This window comes from Aythya marila (assembly GCF_965140915.1).
Source record: "Aythya marila genome assembly, chromosome: 6".
Taxonomy (NCBI): domain Eukaryota; kingdom Metazoa; phylum Chordata; class Aves; order Anseriformes; family Anatidae; genus Aythya; species Aythya marila.
The window spans coordinates 19,737,373-19,759,692 of record NC_139047.1 but is presented as its reverse complement, the minus strand read 5'-3'; the positions used below and the strand labels follow the sequence as shown (position 1 = coordinate 19,759,692).

Here is a 22,320-nt window from a genome sequence, read left to right as displayed (position 1 = left end):
GACAATAATAGGTCAGAAACTGAAATTAAGTCAGTCTTTGCTTGCAAACCTTGGGAGAGATTTCGAGGTTGTGAAGCAGACAGGTCACTTGTCTCAGTGCAGTTAGCTTGAAAGACTTCGACTAAAAATTGAACATCTTTTCAAAAACTTAACATACAGCAACATTCAAAATATATTGCATGTAAATAGAGGGACAGCTCTATTGTCTGATAGGGGGAGGCTAATGACTTAAATAAAGTTCTAATTTTATTTTGTTGGCAGTTATTCCTGGGTCTGGGGCCTTGTAAGACTTCCAGTTCTGTCCCTCATGATGGCAACTTAATTTAGGTTTGCCAACTTTAAATGCAGAAGTATAAAATATTATTTTGCATCTACATCAAAGAACCTAGTCTTGATTTAGATTCTCTTGAATGGGTAATTTTGTCCTTATCACTTTGTATACATGGACATGCATTCAATAGCTTTTTGGAAGATTATATTAGGACAGTATGGTAAAATCAAGGAGCAGGTAGTAAAGTATCTTCCCATAGTAGAAAAGATATATGAAAATCTGTAGTAAAATTTTTGTTCATTCTGCAATGCAGGGGGAAGGCTGGTCATGATTTCTGGGTCCCTTTCTTATCAGCTGGTGGAGTTTTGCGTACAGGAAAGGGTTAAGGGCTTTTTATTGGTTTTCCTATTAAAAAGAAATACATTGCATTAAAATGAAGCAACGTTTATGGTTTTCAATTTCTGTATTCTTGCTATTTTGTTCTAGAGATAAAAATTTTGGTGAAATCAAGTGAGCCTCTAAATAGAGCAGAAACACTTGGCCAATAAGCATTGCAAAGTAGTACAATTTTATCACTTCAAAGGCAGTGGGAAGGAATCCAAACATGCTTTGAACTGGTTAACATATATAACGTGCTAGCTATCATCGTCAATTATTTTGAGACTGATATTTCTTAAACTGAATGTTTAGGACAAACCGTTGTTTGAGTATTTTCTTTATGTGTTAATTTTGCTTAATAGTATTTCATTTCTTAAATCACATATTCATTAGCTCAGCTAGCTTGATAAATTTTTTTGGTGCTGTCTGAAAAGTCTTGCAGACCTTTTAGGCTGTTTTAAAAAAATCTCTGATGCCTCTTAACCTGTTGGAGGCACTGCAGAGGTGTGAGCTTCTTCAAAGCTACTGAGAACCTGGCAAGCATGGATTTGCAAAGGGTGACTGTCTTGGTCACCTCTGAAATAGCAGATGACCTGCTGGTAGGGAAACCCTGGTGATCCAGGAGGGCTCTGCAGGCGTATTTCCAGTGGCTTAATGAAGAAGTTGCTTATCTTCCTAGAATTCAAGGATGTATCTCTGTACATCCATTTGAGCTAGGAACGCTTCTGCTTCCCCTCCAGCAGCTCCACCCCCTCAATGTGACTACTGGTTTTACTGAAGCACCTCCAAAATCTCCTAGTAATGTTACGGAATAATTGCCTATGTATACTTGTTTTCTACTTAAATTGAAGGGAGAGTTTGAATCAAATCTGTGGCAAGGATCTGATCTTGCCATACTGCAGCATGGAGCATGCGCTTTGGCCCCATATCATAGAATATCCTGAGCTGGAAGAGACCCAAAGGATCATTGAGTCCAACTCCTGGCTCCGCACAGGACCACACAAAAATGAGACCATGTGTCTGAGAGCGTTGTCCAAATGCTTTTTGATTGCTATATGCAGGTTTCTGACAGGATTTGGGACAAATATTACACATCACCAGTAGGTTTCTGATTTATAGTAAAATGCAGAGTTGAAAAAAAAAATCAATTTACTTTTCTGCTTCCTGTGACACTTTGAATTATTTGTTTAATGCAAACTTTGCTAGTGCTGATAAATATCAGCCTCAAAGGATTATGAGGGCCAACACTAAGATGCCTAGTTAATTTTGGGACTTGATGTAATTTGTCAAGATGAATAGCAGTAAGCTAAAAGGGTTATGGTAATTAATTAGTAAGGCTGGACTATGCAATAAAGGAGTATAAAACTGACTCTGAGTGAAGGCATCTCCCTTACTGTTTTATTGAGGTTATTTGATTTGTGATATTAAAGTTATGTTTCCAGTTTCATGCATCCACAATTATTTGTGTTTATTCAGGGTCTGACCCATTCCTATTTCTAAGGGAGAACTTTCACAGGGTGTGGAAGATGAAGAAAGAGGAACCAGTTTATTATTAACTGTAATTTTATGAACATAAGGAACTGTGTGTCTGGTGTAGAGGGGTAGGAATGGCTTCTGAAGAGTCCGAGGGTTTGGGTTTTCATTTCAGCTGGCATCAAAGGACATGGGATTTGGACTTCTTCAAATGCAGCATTGTGCCCACTATAGCCACCTCAAGGAGTAAACTGTACCCAGCTGGCATTTAGCTCCTTCCACCAGGGCAAAACTAGTTTGTTTCTTTACTTCTCTTCTTCCCCCGTGTTCATTAGGCCATAATGGTGGCTGGCTTTGTCTAGTGGACATTTGCTAAAGGGCAGGCTGGAAAGGCAGCATGGTATCTTTATCAAAGTTACCTGCCTCTGGTGAAATGTTGCTCCTTTTTATGGTCTAGTATGTATGGGGGGCTATTTTGTGAAGGGTTTCTTGTGTCCTTCATAGAGAAAACACAATTCCCAAGTTTGGGGTGGAGCATGAGGCCTCGCTGTCTCTGCTCCACATAGTTGAGAACTACAGGCAGGGTCCAAACTGTGGTGGCTGCCTCTGGGAGGTACAGGCCGCTGCTAGATGCCTGTCATGGTTGGGCAGGCAGCACGGTATTTATAGGCCAGCAAGGGCAGAGTACCTTCCACCTGGTTACTCTGAAGTACCCGGTGTTACCTGAATGGTCATCTGTGGCTTTTTTGGTTTGGTTTTGTTCTTAAATGTGGCTTTAAACAGTGGATGAGGAGGCCGCCTTTAAAAAGGTTCTTGAATTCTGAATTTAATTCCCTTGCTTGTTTTGTTATTTCATTTCTAGATAAGGAATGGATGGGGCTGTGTTTGGCAAAAAAAAATTTGTCCTTTTAATTTGTGTGTAATTGAATGCCAGCTTTCAATTCAGCTTCACTGAAATCAGTTGAAAGAGAGAGATTGCTGTGGTGTTTGCTCAGATTTACATGTGGGGAGGAAAGCTGGTAATATATTCAGTTCTGCTCTCCTTACTCTTCTACAATACTTCTTTCCTCTTAATTGCAATACCTTATGCAATAAATAGTCCCATGGGTTTCAGTAAGACTGTTTAGGGAATTGAATACCACAGTGCAGAAGAAATGGAAAAAATGAGTAAAGCTTTTAAGAAGTACAACATTTGGCAAAACGCTCTGTTTGTGCATGTATCAAACACTACTTTTGTTTCATTATGAATCAATTTAAATTATTACAGAAAGCTGAGTGAGAATTATGATAATGATGCTTTTTACGTTTGGTGTGAAATTTTGGATCCTATTGATTAAATTATACTTTAAAAGTTTCATTTTAACCTTGAAAAACAATTTTAAATATTGCAAAGTATAGTTTAAGCTTAAGTTTTCATAGGAAAAGTCAAAAATCTCTCTTAAATCTTATCTGTGCTTTCTCCTGTGTTTCTCTACACATTTCATTAGCAAGACATGTCATTTTAAGAATGGCATTTAAGCAGACCCAAGAGCTGGGCTTAGGTTTAAATGAAGATCAGCTCAGCATGAAGCTTGTTGGAATTGCATCTGGTAGAATTTTCTAGCAGGGACTCTCCTACCCGCTTTTGACCTTAACAAATTCAAAGTTTTATTTTTTTCTTTTGAATTAGCATATTTAGGGAAATGTCTTTTTATTGGAGTAAAGGAATGATGATCACATTCCTTCCATCAGCAGAAGGATAAGAGTTTTTTTCAGCTTTTTGTATAAAACATGGATGTAAAGGGACTGAGAATCTTGGTATCTGTTACATGTCTGGAAGTGTTTTACTAGTCCTTAGAATTAAAAAGTAAATTTCTAAACTCAAACTCTATGTGCATTTTAACAGCTTACTCAGCTGCACCTTTTTGATTACCTGATAACAGCAATGATCAACTCTGATTTGTATATGTCCATGTTGAACTAAAGAATACAACTCTCACTTTGTTTTGTCATCTAGTTTGAGATGAAAAAAAGTCCCTTCAATTTTAATAAAAGCAGGTTTTATGTATCTCTTGCACTTTAAGTTGGAAACTTGTATATTACTTAGCTAGTGTACAAATTGCTTATTTTCATATAACGCAAATGCTGAGCTTATATTTCACTTTAATCAGCAGAAGCAGCAATTTTAGTTCAAAATAGTACTTAAAATGGTGCTTGAATGTGTATAAGAACATTATAATTTTGAAGAGCACATGGTTGTATTCAGGTGGATAAACACAGAGCTACTTAACTAGTGTGTTAGTTTTGTCTCTGTGGCAAATTAAGTCTCAACAAAATAAAATCTTTGAAGTGAAATCAAGAATTACTTAATTCAAAGATGGCAGAAGTTTAGGAAACTGATGGTTTTCAGGGGACAATGGGATCCAGTTCTCACTTCAGTTACCACTGCAGCTGCATGCACTTGTTAGAAGTCAGTAAACCTTATTTTACCCTAGTTCCTCTTCAGCTGTATGGATTGAGTCCTATTGTGCTGGGCACCACAGAAATGAAGAACAAAACAATATATCTGAGCCTTAATAATTTACAGATAGGCAGGCATGTACTGCATAAATATGATTTATTTAAGTAGTGTCTTGAATTACTACTCCCCATCAAATTTTCCTGTATATTTTTCCAACGATGTGACTCTTTATAGTAGTTGCTGCTTGTGAGCAGAGGGTAAGGTTAAATTCTGATGTGTTCCTCTCAGTATCTTCTCCTTTCTTTTCAAAGGAGTTAGCCTCAATACATCTGCACATGCTTTTCTGTGGTGCAGAGGCTGGTACCTCTGGTGCTATTGACAGATATTACTGATTCCTTTACTATGCCTATATGGATGGAATTCCTACAAAGACTTTGTAGCTATTAATCCCACACGTGAATCCCTTAGACTTCGGGGATTCAAGAGTGGGACCCATAGTTACAAATAGTTTAGTTTTTAATGGATGGAGTGGTTTTCTTTGAGTGTAAGCTATTTAATTCATCTCTAAAATATGTTAGAGATTCCTAGTTTATAAACTGGCTGAATTTATAGATTGGTGTTTGGATCTGTGACAGTGTTGTGCTTGAGCATAAGAATTTAGAGGAAAATCTATTTTTTAAGCAAAGTCTTTGAGTCATGGCTCAACATCATTTGAACTTCATGGTTCAGAAAATTGTATTGACTGGGCATCTTCAATGCTTGCTGCCTTTAAGGACTGTGTTTGAATTTTCACTATGCAAAAGGAGTCCTAAGGCATTAGCTACTCTGGAAACTGATCTGTGAAAAAGGCCTTATTTGGAGGAGGAGAACATTACGTGCTCTTCAGCTCTGCAAGCTGCCCTGCTCTTTTCATTAGGCAGTGCTTCTCTGGGAGGCATTCCTCTCATGCTTTTGTTCTATGCTTTTTTTTTTTTTTTTTTTCTTCAACATGAAAGAAAATCCAGTTTCATGTGCTCTGTGGAGTTCATTTCATCCTTCAAAGTGCTGTTACTTATTTTGTCATGTAATCGCCTGTATGAACTTGCTTTTAAGCTGTTAGGCTAAGTATTGGTTCTTGTTGGCAGGGTTATAATGTTTGCACATTTACCATATGTCATTGATTGATAACAGTAATGAAGTAAATAACTGAAGGATTTCACTTACATTCTTTTTTCACTCTTCTGTTTCTCGTAGGTTCATTGCTAAACCGTGTGCCTTAGGCCTTAAAGTCCAAGCTAATGGACCACAAAAAGCTCAACCTAATGCTATCCTGGAAAAAGTTTTCACAGCCATTACAAAGGTAGAGTATTTACCTAAATATTTATCTTATAAAGTGGGATATGGTATTATAAAACACATCTGAACAAAATGAATATAACTTCTAAATTCAGTACTGCCATTTTTACAGCTAATGTCATAACATTAAAGTGTCAAGGTTTTCATTGGCATGCCAACTTGAACAGTTGTGCAGCCCTTCATGATGTGTCCTGTAAGCTTTTGATTTAAAAAAAAAAAGTTACAGAAATACTTCGTAGGTGCTGTATGGCCACCTACTTTTTTATTTTGTTTCCTCCCTTTTAGAAAGTTCCATGGAATCCTTGTTGTTTTTTTTTTTTGTTTTGGTTAGGGTGATTTTTTTGTGTGTTTTGAATGAAGAGCAAATTATGAGATACTAAGATGGACCTTACTGTGTATTCCATGAAACTCTGAAGCTACCCCTTCCAGGGCAACTGCTTGAGAGCAGGGTGCTGATGGTTTACTGTTGTCCTAGCCGTTTGTGATTAATGTCCTTTGAATTTGGAGGGAAAAGCTAGAAAAGTATGGAGAACTGACTGAACGGTATTCTAGATTGCAGGTTGTTCGTTGTTTTGTTTGTTTGTTTGTTTGTTTTTTGTAGAAAATGAGGTTTTTGCCACTGCTTGCCACTGTTTCTACAGCTGCTGTTGTACGAGATCTTCAGCTAAACCTGTCATCCTGTCCATTCTTCTGCTGTAGTCTGAGTTTTCACACAGCACTAAGCAACGTCCTTTAGCTTCTCCTGAAAAAGTCAACAGACAGTTCTTTGTAGTGCAAAGGCCTGTGAAGACCTGAATGATGAAGCCTCTCTTTTGCAGAAACTCGGCAGTTCCACCTTGGCTCCAGGCTGCAGCAGGGCACACCACAGCAAAGACACTAATTAGCTAGAATTTCAGAAACTATTAAGATAATAGAGGGCTAAATTGGGTTCAATGTCAGAGACAGTGAAATACACCATGAATATGTCTTCTTTTTGCGTCCTATCCTATGCTGAGATCATCAGAGCACTTGGTGCAATTTTTGTCTTGTTTTCAGAGAAAGTGATGCATGCCTCATTTCTATAAGATACAGCATGTGTGCTCTCTCCCTGACTCAGCTGGAGGAAGAATTAGATTTTTAAAGTCAGTGAGAGTAGCTTTTCTCAATTTTCCATTGGAAAACTTAGTGGCTACTTTGATTCACTTAAAAGGTAAATAAAAATAATAATTTCTGAGAAGGGATGGGAAGTTCTGAGAACTTCCCCCTTTTCTCAGCTAGTTCTTTTATTTTCCTTTCTGACTTCTTTGCTGGAGACTGATAGAGGAAACTTCACCCTGGCAAAGACTGCTGCTTTACCCTTTGCTACATTTAACAACGTCTTTGTGGTGGCAGATGTGTATCTTTTTCAATGTATCTGACTGGCTTACAAACCTAAACCTAAAGCTCCAGAAAATAGACTGTCCGATGGCTTTTCCTTAATTAAAAAAAAAAAAAAAGTAATCAGGAGGAATATGTAGATTGTCCTTATGCAGTACCATACATAAATGTGGCCTGTTCCACTCTTCTCTATTTAGTATTCAAATTAAGAATAGATTCATTTTATTTTACCTTGCCTTTATGTTGATTTGCAGAGAACAGCCACTTGAATGGAAGGAGAGTTTTACATTTACTGCTTTGGAGGATAATTCTGTGTAGCTATTTTAAAGAAAAAAAAATTCCTTGTTTCCCAGGTGATTTTCTTTTTGAAGTTGTCATTTTGTTTAATTACTTCATTTTTTAACATTAATATGCACAAACATGGGATATATCCTCTTCTTTCTGTGTCAGTCAAGAAATCTTCACTTCTGCAACTGACAGTGGGACCAAGGTTGGAATATACAAACTGTGTGGCAGGCAGAGGAGCATTTGTAAGCCCCTCTGCTTGATAGATATGTCATTTTAACCTCTGCTTACCATCACTTCCCAAGTTTCATGAAAGGTTTCATCCAGTTACCCCCTGTAAGTTTTTATCAGTAATAACCAATATGCAATATGGCAGCATATGTCAATCTTCTTATATCAATAAGATACTGTCACCGTAAACATATTTTGGTGTGGATGTGCCAGCAGAGATTTCTGTCATTTTATTTCTATGCATCCATTTGTCTGACAAGCAGTCTATAAGCCATTGGGAGGTGGTTACAGCAGTTCTAAATTAAAAGTGGCATTACCACAATTGGGAAGAGGAAATAATTTTTATCCTTCTCTGTTCTGTAGCATCCGGATGAGAAGAGGCTGGAGGGGCTCTCCAAGCAGCTGGACTGGGATGTACGCAGCATTCAACGATGGTTTCGACAAAGACGCAACCAGGAAAAGCCCAGTACTCTTACGAAGTTCTGCGAGAGCATGTAAGCAAACTGTCTTTACAGCAGTCTTTCTCCTTTCTCTGTACAGCTGGACAGAGATCTGAAATGGAGCAATAAAAATAAAAGCCAAAAAGCCCTTCCTTGTTTTTCTCATCCTGGGCTTGACCCTTTTACTAGCACGGCTTCTTGAGTGCACTTAATTCTGAGAAACTAGAGGCTCCTACACTTTCTTTGGGCAGTTATTTTTCACCTACAAGGGTTTACTTCTAGGGACTGCTTCCAAGAATCCAGCTGCTCTTCAAAACTGGTTATCTATACACAGTTCTTTTTTCTAATCAGACCCCATTGTCTGTGAGTCAGATTTTCATGCTGACTGGATTTAACACACTAATACTTAATCTGCACTGAAAGAGTGTGAAAAACTAAATCTACTTAATACATTTACATGTTTTTCTTAAAGGAGGAATGATAGGTATTGAACTTAAAACACAAAGAATGCTAGTTTCTTTGAAAGACTTATTAGTTATAAGACTCAGCCCTCCAGCACTGCTGTAATGTTTTTCCTTTGATATGGAAGGTTGTGCATTTAAGGCAAGTTTTACATGCTCCAAATCAAGAGGCTTGGCAAATAATGCCATAAACAAGTATCGGCTTTATCATACCCTGAGGTCAAGTAGTCGTGTTATTGCTGGCTTAAAACTAGTTATTATGCTTTTTGTTAGCTGGGAAAGAAGTGTTAGACAGAAATGTCAGCACCAATAGAGGAAGCCTATTTAAATTTGAAAGTGAAACTTGGTTATTTTAAATCTATTTTTTTTTCTTTTTTTTTTTAATCCAAACAATTTTACATGATTTCATTAAAAATTACAAGTAAATAATTTTTTTTAAAAAAGTATATATATGTGTATGTGTGTGTGTATATATATTTCTTTGTGGCATACATTATGGCAAAAGTGTGTAGATAAGAGCTGTGAATGCAAACTGGAAGGTGAAATCAAGCTGAAATGAGTGCCATTAACTTCTGCAGGAAGAATTAAGTCCCAGCTTCATTTAGAGAGGCCCATTGGGCGTTACTGCAAGATGTATACTTAATAGTAATGACAATACTTGTATCTCCAGAAAGAAGCAAGTTGGTGTGAAGAAGAAATGGATAGTTAGCTTTTCTCAGCTCATGGTTTGCAGAGGGTGCAGGGGGAGTTGCCTCTGGGGCTCCACAAGTACTGTTACTCTAGAACATGCTGCTCTCTGTGTGAGCGCATTGCCCTGATAGCATTTGCAGCAGTATAGCAGGTGCCACCAGGTGTCCTGTCATGCATGCTGGATGGAGTTGGTGGCAGTTAGTTGGAATAGCACCAGGAAGTCAGGGATCCCCTTTTCTCCCCTCAGTATGGCTATGAAACGGGTGTCTAGTTAAATCAGGGCACTACATGTGGTGCAGTATCTTTGGAGCAAAGAAATCCAGATCTGCTCAAGGCCAATAGCCTTTTCACATGTAGTTAATTGTGTGACATTTTGGATGAAGAATCCATGTGTGGACAGCTGCTACAGAGCTCTAGGGTGCATGAAGCACATGTTCCCATGGCAGAGATAGGAACGGCCGCACTCCAAACCTGCAGTAACTCGAGCACCAGTGGAAGGGTCAGAAGCCCTGACAGAGAGCAAAACATGCCTGTAAGTAGCCAGCAGGCATAACGTAAACAATGCAACAGTGATCCCCACCCACACCTTCAGTTGTTGAGCTGCTGTTGTCCTTCCAGAGAAGTCTTCCATTTTGCTGGCAGCTGAATTGATTGGCAAAGACTTGGGGAGAACAGTGACAGAACCCACAGCAAGTGTGGAGCTGCCTAAGAAGAGCTCCAACTCTTTTTACAAGCAGACAGTTCAATTTACTGCTAGTAAAAGTGTTCCTTAGGCACAAAATGGCTTATTCCATGTTGCACAGGAGAAGACAGACATGCATGAGGGGATGCAGACTGTTTCTGACTGCCTTATCTTTCTTGCCAAATGGATATCTTGGTTACTACATAGAGGAGTTTCAAAAGGGCAAAGGATGACAGTGAAATTTGATGATAAATGCACTCAGCTGGCATGAATGACACCCAAGATCCAGACCCAGACAGACTACAACAGTAACTTTTTCACTAGATTTCTCTTATTTCTCTTGCCCCAGATTTCTCAATTTCCCTATCCCATTTTCACCCCCCCCCCAAGGTATTTCAGTTATGGTCCTAAACAGAGTGCAGAGCAGCTTCAAAATCTACACTTTTTTTTTTTTTTTTTTCCCAAAACAAAAATCAAATAATTCTTTTTTCCTGGGTTTTATCATATGTCCTGGGAATTAGCATGTGGTAGCTATATGAAGAAAAACATAGTAATATGTCTGTAGGCACTGCCTGTGCAACAGTCTTGTTGTGAAAACAAATGACTTTGCAGTGACCTTAACCAGCAGTCACCTCAGTTTTGTCTCAACCTTCTCTTTCAAGTGAAGGTGCCACTTGGTTATTGGAGCTGTGGAATCCGCTGATAGTGAGACTTCAATGGCATCATGTACCTGCTTCAGATGTTATGGTGATACGTACCTATACAAAACATGAAATAGATGGTATCAGCGGGTGATGATTCATTATCCAGTGTTATTCAGAAAGGCAGTAATAAATGGGGTGCAGAGGTTTATTTTACCAGCAAGTTGATAGGTTGTTTCTCAAGGATTTGATGGTTCTGAAATGAAACTTGGAGTTAGCAGTAGGATGTTTGTAGTCACTGGAAAAGACACCCACCTTGTACAACTTCAGATTGTAATGCTCAGGTAGCAGCTACAGGAGTGAGTCTGTGCATAATGTTTCTTTCTCATTGGGAATATAGACAGTTTTTCTGCTTTCTTCACTTGATAGATCCAAGATGAATAAAGGAGAAGAACTGGCAAACTGTGCACAGTGGACTTTTCTACTGCTGTGCATTTCTACTGCTTTTTATTCCTTTGTCTCTGTCCTCATAGTGTAGCCTAACATCAAGAAAGAACAAGCTTCCTCCTTAACAAGAGGAGGGGAAGAACCTTGTACTCTGCTCTTTAAGCATGCGGCACATCAGAAAACACCAAGTGGATTACCTTGAATCTTTTCTAAGGCTTGTGTAATTTGTATGTTATTCATGGAGAGTATCTGCAGTACTTTACAAGGCTAAAAGTTGTTTCTGCAGAGGACTATTGATCTGCTTATAGGTGGGTGGCATAAATTGGTCCAAATGCTCTACGGACTCATCTGGAGCATAATTCTGGCACAAATATATTTAAGGAAAAAAAAAAAAAAAGACTAGCCATTAATGGAGAGCAAGTTCCCAAAAATGTCTTAAGGGAGAATGTTACATCTGAATATAGAAGAATGGGAATTCCAGGCATGGAATAAGCTCATGGAAAAAAGGCTTTGAGGTATGCTACGGACAACTGGGACAATGTAATGCCTGGAATACCTTGAATGGTAACTTTGGTGACTGTCAGACAGAATGCAGGGCACACGAATATCTTTGTTAATATGTCTGAAAGACAATACAGTGGTGATTTCCAAGTGACTTCTAGGTTCTTGGCCGCTTCAGTCTGTTGTGCTGCTGCTGCTCACACTGCCAGTGCCTAGGCATGTCTGCTTTTCTCAAAGACTAAATAGCATAGAAAGAACAAGCATCGTGTTCCCCTCCCTTGCTGTCCAAAGCTGCTTATTAGAGATATTTGCATGGTTTCCAAGGAGGAGCTGGCAGATAGATACGTCCAAGAGTATTTTTTGAGTTGATGCAGCAGTCTGCATGTGAAAACATGGAAGCGTGCTGACTGATGAGCTAAAGATTTTCATTTATTTTTCTAAACATATTTGTGTAGAGGAAGTTTGGATAGTAAAGTATCTGTAAGTGGGGTGACTTAGTTTTGATGTAGGTGAAATAAGAGTCTCTATCTCGCCTCCTAGACAGAACATACCCTTTTCCCAGGGAAGTGAAACTGTTTGTGCATGTTTTGGGGGGGAAGATTGCTGTATGTATCTATCTGTGTACGTGTTTATGTGTATAGAGAGATATATACAATATAGAATACTTTTTCACTTGTGCACATTTGTGAAAATTTTGTGGGCTGTTTTGCAAATTCTTGGTCTTATTGCTTTTCTTCACTAGCAGGGTAATTCTCTTCCGCAGAATTGCACTAGAAAAATAACTATGCAAGGGAAAGAAATTGAGACAGCTGCTTGGTTGTTGAAATTCTGAACTGTGCTGATATAAATCTTAACAAAGCACATAAAGCACAGACTGATGAATTCTTTTGTGTGTAGCAGTAAAGCACTAGAAAACAAATAGGCATCAAAAATCTTCTAGCTCCAAATTTTGAGTGGCCTCAGGCCCACTTAAGTCAACTACAGAACACTGCTGAATACAGTGATCTTTGAGATACAAGCAAGAAGAAGTGGTAAATGATATTATGGGTCCATTTAATTCAGAGTTGTCAATACAGATTTTCTGCTGCTTCAGTGCTACATGCAACAGAGAACTGACCAGTGTTTCACAACTAGAAAAGAGAATGGGGGATGTCTGGAAAGCAGTGCTGCTCCCCTGGGATGAATGGCTTCTAAGTGTGAATACAAAGCATACACCCAAAATGGGAAGGAATTCGGCCACTGTCATATGTCTAGCTTTTCATATTTGCAGGCATCTTAAGATGACTTGGGGTCCTTCTTTGGAGAAACCCAAGGTTTCTTCCTTGGAAGTTTCTCAGGTTGTTACCTGCTGCAGGAATTAGTAGAATTTGTAAATTGCCTGAATGTTTAGACATCATGGAGGAAGCAGTGCATTGGGTGGCCATGTGGACCAGATGCTACTACACTCACTGATTTCAGGTTTCTTTTATAATTTTTTTTCTTATTATTATTGGCCACTGACAAGGTGACTTGGATAGATAGGATTCGGCCAGCATGAGCAGATGATTTGCTGCTGATGCATATGTATGGGACAACTCCTTATTCTCGATGTGCAATGAGTGGATTGCATGTATATGTATTTAAGGTGTACTTGGAGGTGATTAAGTATTTCACATCTCTTGAGGGAGCCAGGCTCTGCAGATATGTAGCCACTGAAGTCACTAACAAATTACCAGTATTAAAATCTGTTTCTTCTACCTTACTGGGTGCACTGTCTACTCGAGTGAAATGGAAGCTTAGATCTGCGGTTGTGAGTAAAGGAATTCGTAAGGACAGCAGTAAGGATAACTCCGCCTGAAAGCTGGTATTTGAAGTTAGCCCACAGATTAGACATTTTGTTTTTTAAACCTGACTTTAAGGAGTAGAAGGGTTCTGTTAGTTAACCATGACATGACAGGAAAGTGTGATAGTTGCTGTTTAATGGCATAGAGCTATCAAATCTCCTTTGCCTTCCTCTGCGGGTTTCCATGGGGCAGGAGTGGCTGTTCCTCCATGCTGTCATGGATGCTGGGCAGAACCTCTCCACTGCTGCCCTGGTCTGTTCAGGAGATCCAAAGCACTGGTAGCTCAACAAGCTGCTTGGTAGAAATTGCATGTCTATGTAGTATGTTGACAAAAAGGCAGAGATTTTTTCATGCTATCCTGGATTATTACTATTTCTAACTGGGCAGATACATAGTTCTGCTCCTCCCTCTCCCTCTAACTTCCAGCAGTGAGCTGTGTGCTGCAGCCAGGTGTTCCTGCTACAGGTGGTACTTCTGGTAGATGATTATAGCAGAGCAGTCTTGCCTGAAAGAGAAAGCATTGAGGAAAATCCAAAGTTTCTGGAACTTTTTGTGAAGTGGCAGTAGGAAACTGCAATGAGCCATAGTACTGAAAGATACTAATTAATACAATTTATTCTTTCTGGGCCACTTTGTGCTGAAGCAGTTAATAGAACTGATCAACGTTTATACAAGTGAAGAGTTGAGTCATTTGCATATTTTTATTGCTGATCCTTAACTTTTTGGCTTCTTTTCAGTATTTCAGAGATTTCTGTGACCCTGATGGAAATACCCATCAGCCTTTCACAAAGACTGTTATGATACTGGAGCAACTACTTTGTAGTTCTGGTAGTAGTGTCAAAATAATTGCGTGATGTCTGTACATCTCTCTTAATGCAGTTGATTGATTTATTTTTTTTATTTCCCATGGCCTTACAACAAAAGGAATTGAGCAGGAGGGGTAAGAGGAGGATTATTCCTTTAAGCACAGTATCTGGGCTTATAGCCCAAAGAAGTGAGTGCTTTCTCTCAGGTAAAGCAACAAGGTCGTTTCTCCAAAGCTGCTAACTCAGAATGCCAACCTGTTAAAACAGTGCTGTTAAGAGGGAGCGAGGGAAACTCATTATTTCTGAGCTTCTGTGAATGACCCAGTTGCACTGAGAGTTAATGTCAAGCTGAAAAGTTGCCCAAGCTAGCTTCTTTTAACCTACATGAGTATCAGGTCTAGGCAAGGCAGCGTGAACACAGATTTTTCTTTCAATCAATTTACCAAAGTGTAGCACTTCGCAAATTAAATTTTGAGGCATCCTACTTTATTTTGGAGAAGCTTTTCAGTGTTACTGTTTACTGTTGCTGTCAGTACACTCTAATTGTGCCAACCTTATTACATCAAAAGGAGAGAGAAGGAACTGCTACATGATCTGTCCTTGTAAAAGAATATGCCCTTTTTCAAATGAGTAATCTGAGAGATCCCTATAATTTAGTATAAATCAACACTTTGCTTGTTTTGTTTTTGTCTTTGTGGTGTGATTTTTTTTTTTTTTTTTAATTTTTATTTTATCCCCCAGTCCACAGTTGTGATTTTTCCATGTGGCATCCTTATTGTTTTGTACTAGTTACCCTTGACAAACCATTAAAGGTTGTGTCTGACAGCCTTCACAAATAAAAAGCACTTTAATAGTGTTTTCTGAAGGTCTCTCAATATATATTAATTATTTTTTCCTTTAATGAATATCATGTAACTAAGTAGAACTTCATATATGGGAACTTCATGTCAATTTCTCCTGATAGCTTGTATGCCATAAAGCTGCTGGTAAAGGTAAATTGGTACCTCTTAAATAGCCATAAAATGCTATTAATGGAGGAAGGGTGTTCTCATTTGTTGTTTTTGTTTGTTTGTTGTTGTTTTTTTTTTTAACTGGTAGAAGAAGGGAGTAAGAAACATGATGTGTGATGTCTATTGTAAAAATGCTGGAGAAAGAAGAATATTAATTAATACCAATAATCCATTTTTGTTTTTATCAAAGGTGTGAGTTTCATCTAATACAGTTTTTGTGATGTGTCTTTCAAAAAATACCAACTTGAAAGTCTCAGGTCTCAGTTACTGTTTTTTTTTTTTAATTATCTTTGTCTTCGCAATAGAAACAAAGCTGAAAAATCAGGGTGCACCTTCATTCTCTTCCCCAGAGGTCTTATCTCCAATGGTCTTCACTTTGTGAACACTGGTGTACTACTGGACTCACTTTCTGTAGTGATGCTGCTACCTCCTGCCAAAAGGAAATGCAGGCACTACTGAAAGGATAATTCATTGAAAAGATAATTTGCTCCAGGCTTTGCTCTAGACAGATGATATGTATATAAAACTTGCCAAATCTGACTCTTCCAGCTGGGATAGTCTTGTTATCCAGGCAGGGCTAGTGCCTCCGCGTTGTGCCATAGGGCATGCAGCACATGCTTAGTGTCAGGCTATAAAAGCACTATGTTGGCAAGATGCAATACATCAGTCTCGCTATCTGTGAAACTGTGATCCTTCTTGCAGGGCAGAAATAGCAGAAAAACAAAAGCCTAAACCCACAACCCCCACACTTTGGAGCTATATTTCCTATCAATGTAATGGAAATCCTGGGCACTTGCTATCCAGTGTTCCAGCTCAGAGCACTGTGGATGTGAACCACTCCAAGCTAGTTGGTCTTCTGCAACCTTGAACTCTGTAAAATGTCTGTGAAAGGATTCATACATCAGATGATGTGGATTTAATGTTGGTGTTAGTGTTAGCAGCAAAGGCTAACTCTGATAATGCTCAAGAAAAGTTGTCTTTGAAGGGAATATAATTACTGTTGCTGAATCCTAAAGAGATGGGTTGCCTGTCACCATTCCCCAGTGTACAGCTAGACTGGTGTGAGCAGACCAAACTCTTCCACTGATGTTTTTAATTAGAATTTTCATTAGATGTAGCATGAAAGTATTGTGCTTTGCAGATGCAAATAGCAGGACAGTGACTGCATAGATACTAAAAGGATTGTGCAGGAGATCAGAGACAATAGAAGAAGTGCGAGGGTTGCCTTAGTAAAAGATAAAAACATACAGAAATGATGATTTGTACGAAGAAAAGAAACAGCAACTACCTGTCACACAGTGGAAGAACCAGGCAATACTTAATCAAGAAAGGGAAGAAGCATGTACAAAACTGAATAGTGAAAACAGTTTTTCACACCCTGAGTAATTAAACAGGATTTCATGTTTCTTTCATGGTATTCATTGCTCTCCTGAGGCAGTAAGTCAGCAGTAATTTGTAATTAAAGAGATGGCTGTATTTACTTCAGCAACTAGAATATTCAGTATTGTGCTGATAAATAAATTGTAGCCATAGTTTGCATCAAAATCAGTTGTGAAGACTAATTTTTTTTAACTGCAGAGTATCATGCATGCTAAAAATGGAGTGTGGAGGTAAGGGAGAGAAGAGCCATGAAAGCAAACTGTGTTGGCCAAACAAAGGGCATAGCAAGGAGTACGAGCTGAGGTGTTGGCAGAGCCAGATTTGCGAGGCAGGTGGGTGAGGGAGGACACAGGCTTTCAGTGAGATGTGGAGGGAGTTGGAGTCCATGAAATTGTTCTGGAACAGGGAAAACATGACCTTCACTGGGTGCCTGAAGGGTTTATTATAGCTGCAGGTAGCAGCAGGGAAGTTGAGATGAGTCATGGTTGCCAAAAAGGAGACTCTAATTGAAGTCATCTAGCAAGTGGCAACTACAGTGTAGAAAGAAGTAAAGACAGTCTTGTAATTGTGATCTGTGTAAAGTACTGCTATTTTATCTGTAAGATTTACATCTGGATGATGGGATTGATACAGTCAAGGAAATGTTTTTCTCTTGGTGTTATATCTAATAGCATCACAGAGAAAAAACAGAGAGCTTGAATACAAGGTCTAATATGAGGTAAAAGAGAATGGGGCAATTATACTGAGTCTCATGTGTCAGCAAAACTATTGGTGCAAAAAGGCGTAGAGTCATGTATGGCTATAAAAAGCTACGAGAAAAATCCTGCTCCATATTACATCAGCGTGAGATGTTGCTCCTTGAGAATAACACTGAATAGCTCTGTATGGTACTGACTCATTTGTCTGGTAGCAGGGTACGCTGAGTGGAATTTGTTTCCCTAAGCCACGTTTGAAGACAGTGCGGAAGGGTATTGATGAAGCCTTTTCATTTAGTGTAAATATTCTTTTTCACATGCGATCCAGAGCTGGCTCACTGATGGCTTCCCTCTCAGAGAGAGAGAGAGGCTAAGACAGTGCTTGTTGCCTTGAGTTACATAAAATGTAGTAATTTTTAGCCTGAGGCCTGTAGTTGTTTTACTCTGATGGGGAACTGAACTCCACCACAACTGCCATCTCAGTCCCCCCTCCTCAAGGGAAAACCAGGTGAAAATACAATCAGAAGGGGTGTAAGGGTTGAGATAAGGACAGGGAGATTGCTCACCAATTACCATCATGGGCAAAACAGGTTCAGCATAGGGAGATTTATGTATTGCCTGTAACAAACAGGCTATAGCAGCAAGAAACTGAAAGCAAACTGGAAGTCTGCTCCTCTGTGGGCCTCTCCACAGGCCACATGGGAACTTTGCTCTGGAGCACCTCCTGCCCTCCTTCTGAACTGACTTTGGGGTCTGCAGGGCTGTTTCCTATTTTCTTACTCTATCCCAGCTGCAGTTGCCCAGCAGTTTTTTCCCTTTCTTAAATCTGCTCTCACAGGGGCACAGCCAGCACTGCTCACTGGCTCAAGCTCTGGCCAGCAGCAGGTCCCTTCTGGGGCATTCTCTTCTCACACAGGCCACCTTGCACCACCCCTGCTATCAAAACCTTGCCACATAAACCCAATACAAGGTCCTGAACACGTGAATAATTTAATGGCTGGCAAAACAAGCAGTCCTGATTTAAAGTCATGAGTACACTGTGCGGCCACTGAGAACAATTTTAATCCTGCCCTAACACTTGCTCTCTGATGAATCAGGACTGAATATCACGCCTGTGCCTCCTCTCCAATGCACAGCTTGCTCAGCACTCATGCTTCCAGATGCCCAGACTGGGCGTCACAGCCGGCAGTTCTGTGATTTACAGTGGGTTTATGCCTCCAGCTTTGCCTCTGGGAGCATCTATATTCTCAGGCTTTGGACTATTCACACTTCTTTGATGGCCAGGCGGGCCTGAGTAGCTAAATTATATATTCTTTTATGGTTTTGTTGTGTGCTTTTATGCTGATGCTTTCTCTCAGTGGCTTGTAGTGTAGTTGCACAGGCTGGCTCCAACTGTCATTTAGCAGCACAGGCTATCGCTGCTGCTCTCATAAGCTGTAAAGGTCCCTTCCTGACCTGTGTTCTCACCTGCCCGTTGCCTGCATTGGCTTGGCTGCACAGTGAGCTCATGGGAGTTAAATGTCACCCTGTGGCAGTACTCGCATCAAATGGGAAAGCTCAAGTTTTGGTGCAGCAGAGGAGGGAGAAGGGGTTTTTGTTGCAGCCGCTGGCCCCTTCTGGTGCAGCCAGGCAGGAGGACGTGGGCTGGTGGAGCAGGATAGGGTATGCCATGGGTGCCACAAGTGCATCTCTCCCTGCTGTCAGCTGTTTATAAGTGCTTAGATTAACAGTGGCTAAGAGAATGACTGCATTTCTGTTGAATAGCTGTTCCTATGAGTATGTTTACAACCTCTATCTAATCCTTCTATCCTTATTTCTCAATTTTGAATAGAAAAATACTGGGTCTGTGTCTCAGCTGGGTCTCAGGGTGTCTCTGTGCCCAGACACTGGTTAGGTGTCGGGAATCATCAGACCCCTCCCCTTGCTGTTCTGCTGGAGCAAGCAGGTGAAGATGACCATGCTGGTTCGTCAGATTATGCTCACTGTATTTCTAGGTTGTGCTGTAAGCACTTTTCATTTTGAATTTTATGAAATTCCCCTCTTCCCTCAAATTGGATTACTTAAAACTTTGATTTCCGTACTTTTATTGCCTTCTGTGACACATTTTTAAATAAAATTAAAAATTTAAATTAACTGATATGCTAGCCCTCCAAAGATACCATCGCTTAACATTATCACTGCACGTTAAGCAAGGTTATAATAAATTAACTAGATTTCTTTTCTCTTGTGGTTTGTGTGTGCTCATCATTATTCTATGTTATGGAAATTAAATAAATCTTCCCAAAGTTTTAGTTACTGTGTATACTAGATCAAAATCACAACTTCAGTATGGTAATTAAAGACAAGTAGAGGCAAACTGCACAGACTGCAGTAGCTGCTTGTTTCTTATGTTCTGTGTGCCTTAAATTGTCCGTCTCTTGATGGTGGATGAGGCTGCCTCTTTAGTCAGTCTCAGTTTTAAATGAAGTTGTCAAATGTCTCAGATAGTGGCTTGAAAGTGAAAGAACGCCTAGACAGACCTGGGATTTTTCAGAAGAGCCACAAGGGAAGTACAGGCTGAGTCTGGGATGCTGCAGACTTCAAGACTGCTTCTTATGCCTGGTAGGTGGGATGAGAATCACAGGGCTTAAAAACTGATTTTTGATGATTTGGGGAAGATCTTTGGAGAATTCAGTACCAGGATTTCTGTCAGTTTGTCTCTCTTGTTGCATATGAAGCTTTGGGCTTCTTTTCCCTCATCATTTGTTAGTGTGCTTGTCTGTGATACTGATCTCTTCTAAGTGGTAGTTTTCAGGTACTGATATCTCTAGTTCCTAAATTACTGTCACCTCTGATTTTTTTCTTGACTTGTGAGTTGGAACATAGACTGGATTTAAAAATATATTTTATTACTTCTAAACTTTGAAGGCTTTTTATTTCTCTGAAATGTAATTTTCAATAATAAAACCATTATTGCCAAAGTAGCATAGCAAATAGTGTAGAATAGTTATTATCTATTAAGTGAAGGTCCTATTCACTTCTCAAATCCATAATGATGCTCGTCAGTTCTTTATTTAATTGCGATATTGCCTTTAAAAGTATAACAGCTGTATGGAAGGGGGGAAGACAGCAAAAACACTTACCTCCTTCCCTCCCTTTCACAGCATTCTTCTCTTTTCATTACTTTCATCCTGTATGTTTGATGTTTGTTTCCATCATATGTCTTAGTGATTAGTTAATGATTATTGCGCAATATTTGCCTTATACTTTGTTCCTCCATATTGCTTCCTCTTTTCTTAGAAAGTTATAGTTCTTTTCTGACTACGATATTTTCTTTTTCTTTTTTTTTTTTTTTTTTTTTTTTTTCTACCAGTCCAAACTATGCTTTAGTTTGACCTTTTACATATTCACGGTATGAAAGTGGCATGACCAATATTAGCTTAGGCAGTAGTAACTTTATGAAACACATTAAAACAAGTATTTATTCCCGGAGAGAGATTGTCAGTTTCAGAATAAATCTTCCATTCTCATGTGGATGTAGATCTTTGCTTTATGAGTAAATGCAGATATCCACCAGATAACCATCCAGAATAAGTCTTACTCTTATTTTCATTTAATAAAAAGGACAATTCAGGTACCATTTTTACTCGATTTCTGCTGTCTTTAGACTTATTAGCTGTTCTGCATGTGTAGAACTGGTAAATGTTATTTGCCAACTTTACACTGAAACCACACAGATTTGGCCCAGCTGGAGGTTCCCAGAGATGGCTTTTGTAGCAAGTTCTTCTCTTCCGTAGGAGATTACAAATTGTACAGACTTACTTGGTATTTTTCAGTCTCTACCACTAAACAGAAATTTGAGTATGACTTACCTGTTCTCTATGGGTTGCTAGTCACAATCAACACGTATCAAAATATCTTGCACTCTGAACGGTAGTGGCAGTAAGTTTTTATTTTATATGCAGCAGTCAGTGAATTGGCATGCAAGTCCTTACTTCTCTGTTCTCCTTCTTATTTAAGTTGTCACACGGTTTTCTGCTGCATTTGATTACCTTTCATTTTGTAGATACGTGGACTATGTGCATCTGTTCACGGAGATGCAATTACAGAGGAGAATTAGCTTCCACAATGTTTAATATTTTTTCTTTACAGGCACTTAACTACATTGCTTTCTGTGTTAGCAAGTTGTCTGATAAAGTATTTTCATGCTCTTTGGAGGAAGCTGAACTGATTATTTGCTTAAAATTTAAATAGTTTGCAAGCTAGTGTGGCAGCTTATGATATACAGTTCTCTTTTGTTTTCCCCCTCCGTTTTCTTTAATAAAAGCTGAAAGCTCTAAACTGACCTGGGTCAAAGTAATGCCTGCTTAATGCTGCATTTGTATGGCTGTCAATCAAAATGCATTTATAGAAAGATTTCCCTTATATCTACATGGAAATAAATTTTTGACTTGGCAGAATATTTTTTATGCTTATATACTTTTAATATATAGGCATAGCATCCATGTATATCCAGAACTGTAAGGTAGGTGACACAGGAGTACTGCTCACCACAAAAAAGGCAAGCAGTGGCCTATGACTGAGAGGATACTGGCAGTGGCCTCAGCAAGAAGATGCACACAGTGCAAGTAGAGGTGAGAAACATCAAGATCAATACCAGTAATTGTCCAGCACTTGTTTTAGTGGGTTAAGAACTAATCTGAAGCAAATGATATAATGCTGGAGGAAAGTAACTTTCAACATGAGAAAAAAAAATGGAAACAGGTAGTATAATGTGGTCTAAAATGATAATTACCTGTCACAAAAGTTGTCTTATGGATATATGTTGGTCATCATGGCTCAGACAACATTACTAGGCAAAAAGCACAGAATCATCCAGGTTGGAAAAGCAAATGCAGTTTGGAAGTTTTTAAGTTTTTATTACTCTAAAACTGAAAAAGAGTGGGACACAGTGTCTGTTGTGATTGCTGCAGGGAAAGTGAAGGGCTTTTTTAGA

The 22,320-nt window shown here is 39.1% G+C and overlaps 1 protein-coding gene across 2 annotated transcripts in view; it reads left to right on the top strand.

Moving 5' to 3' along the window:
- The window catches only part of CERS6 (ceramide synthase 6), a 120,992-nt gene that overhangs the window by 28,011 nt on the left and 70,661 nt on the right, over positions 1–22,320 (top strand). For both annotated transcript variants that reach the window (XM_082763391.1, XM_082763390.1), the window contains exons 2-3: positions 5,796–5,901; positions 8,133–8,263. In XM_082763391.1, coding sequence (XP_082619517.1) covers positions 5,796–5,901; positions 8,133–8,263 — 237 coding nt within the window. The remainder of the gene's footprint in view (positions 1–5,795; positions 5,902–8,132; positions 8,264–22,320) is intronic.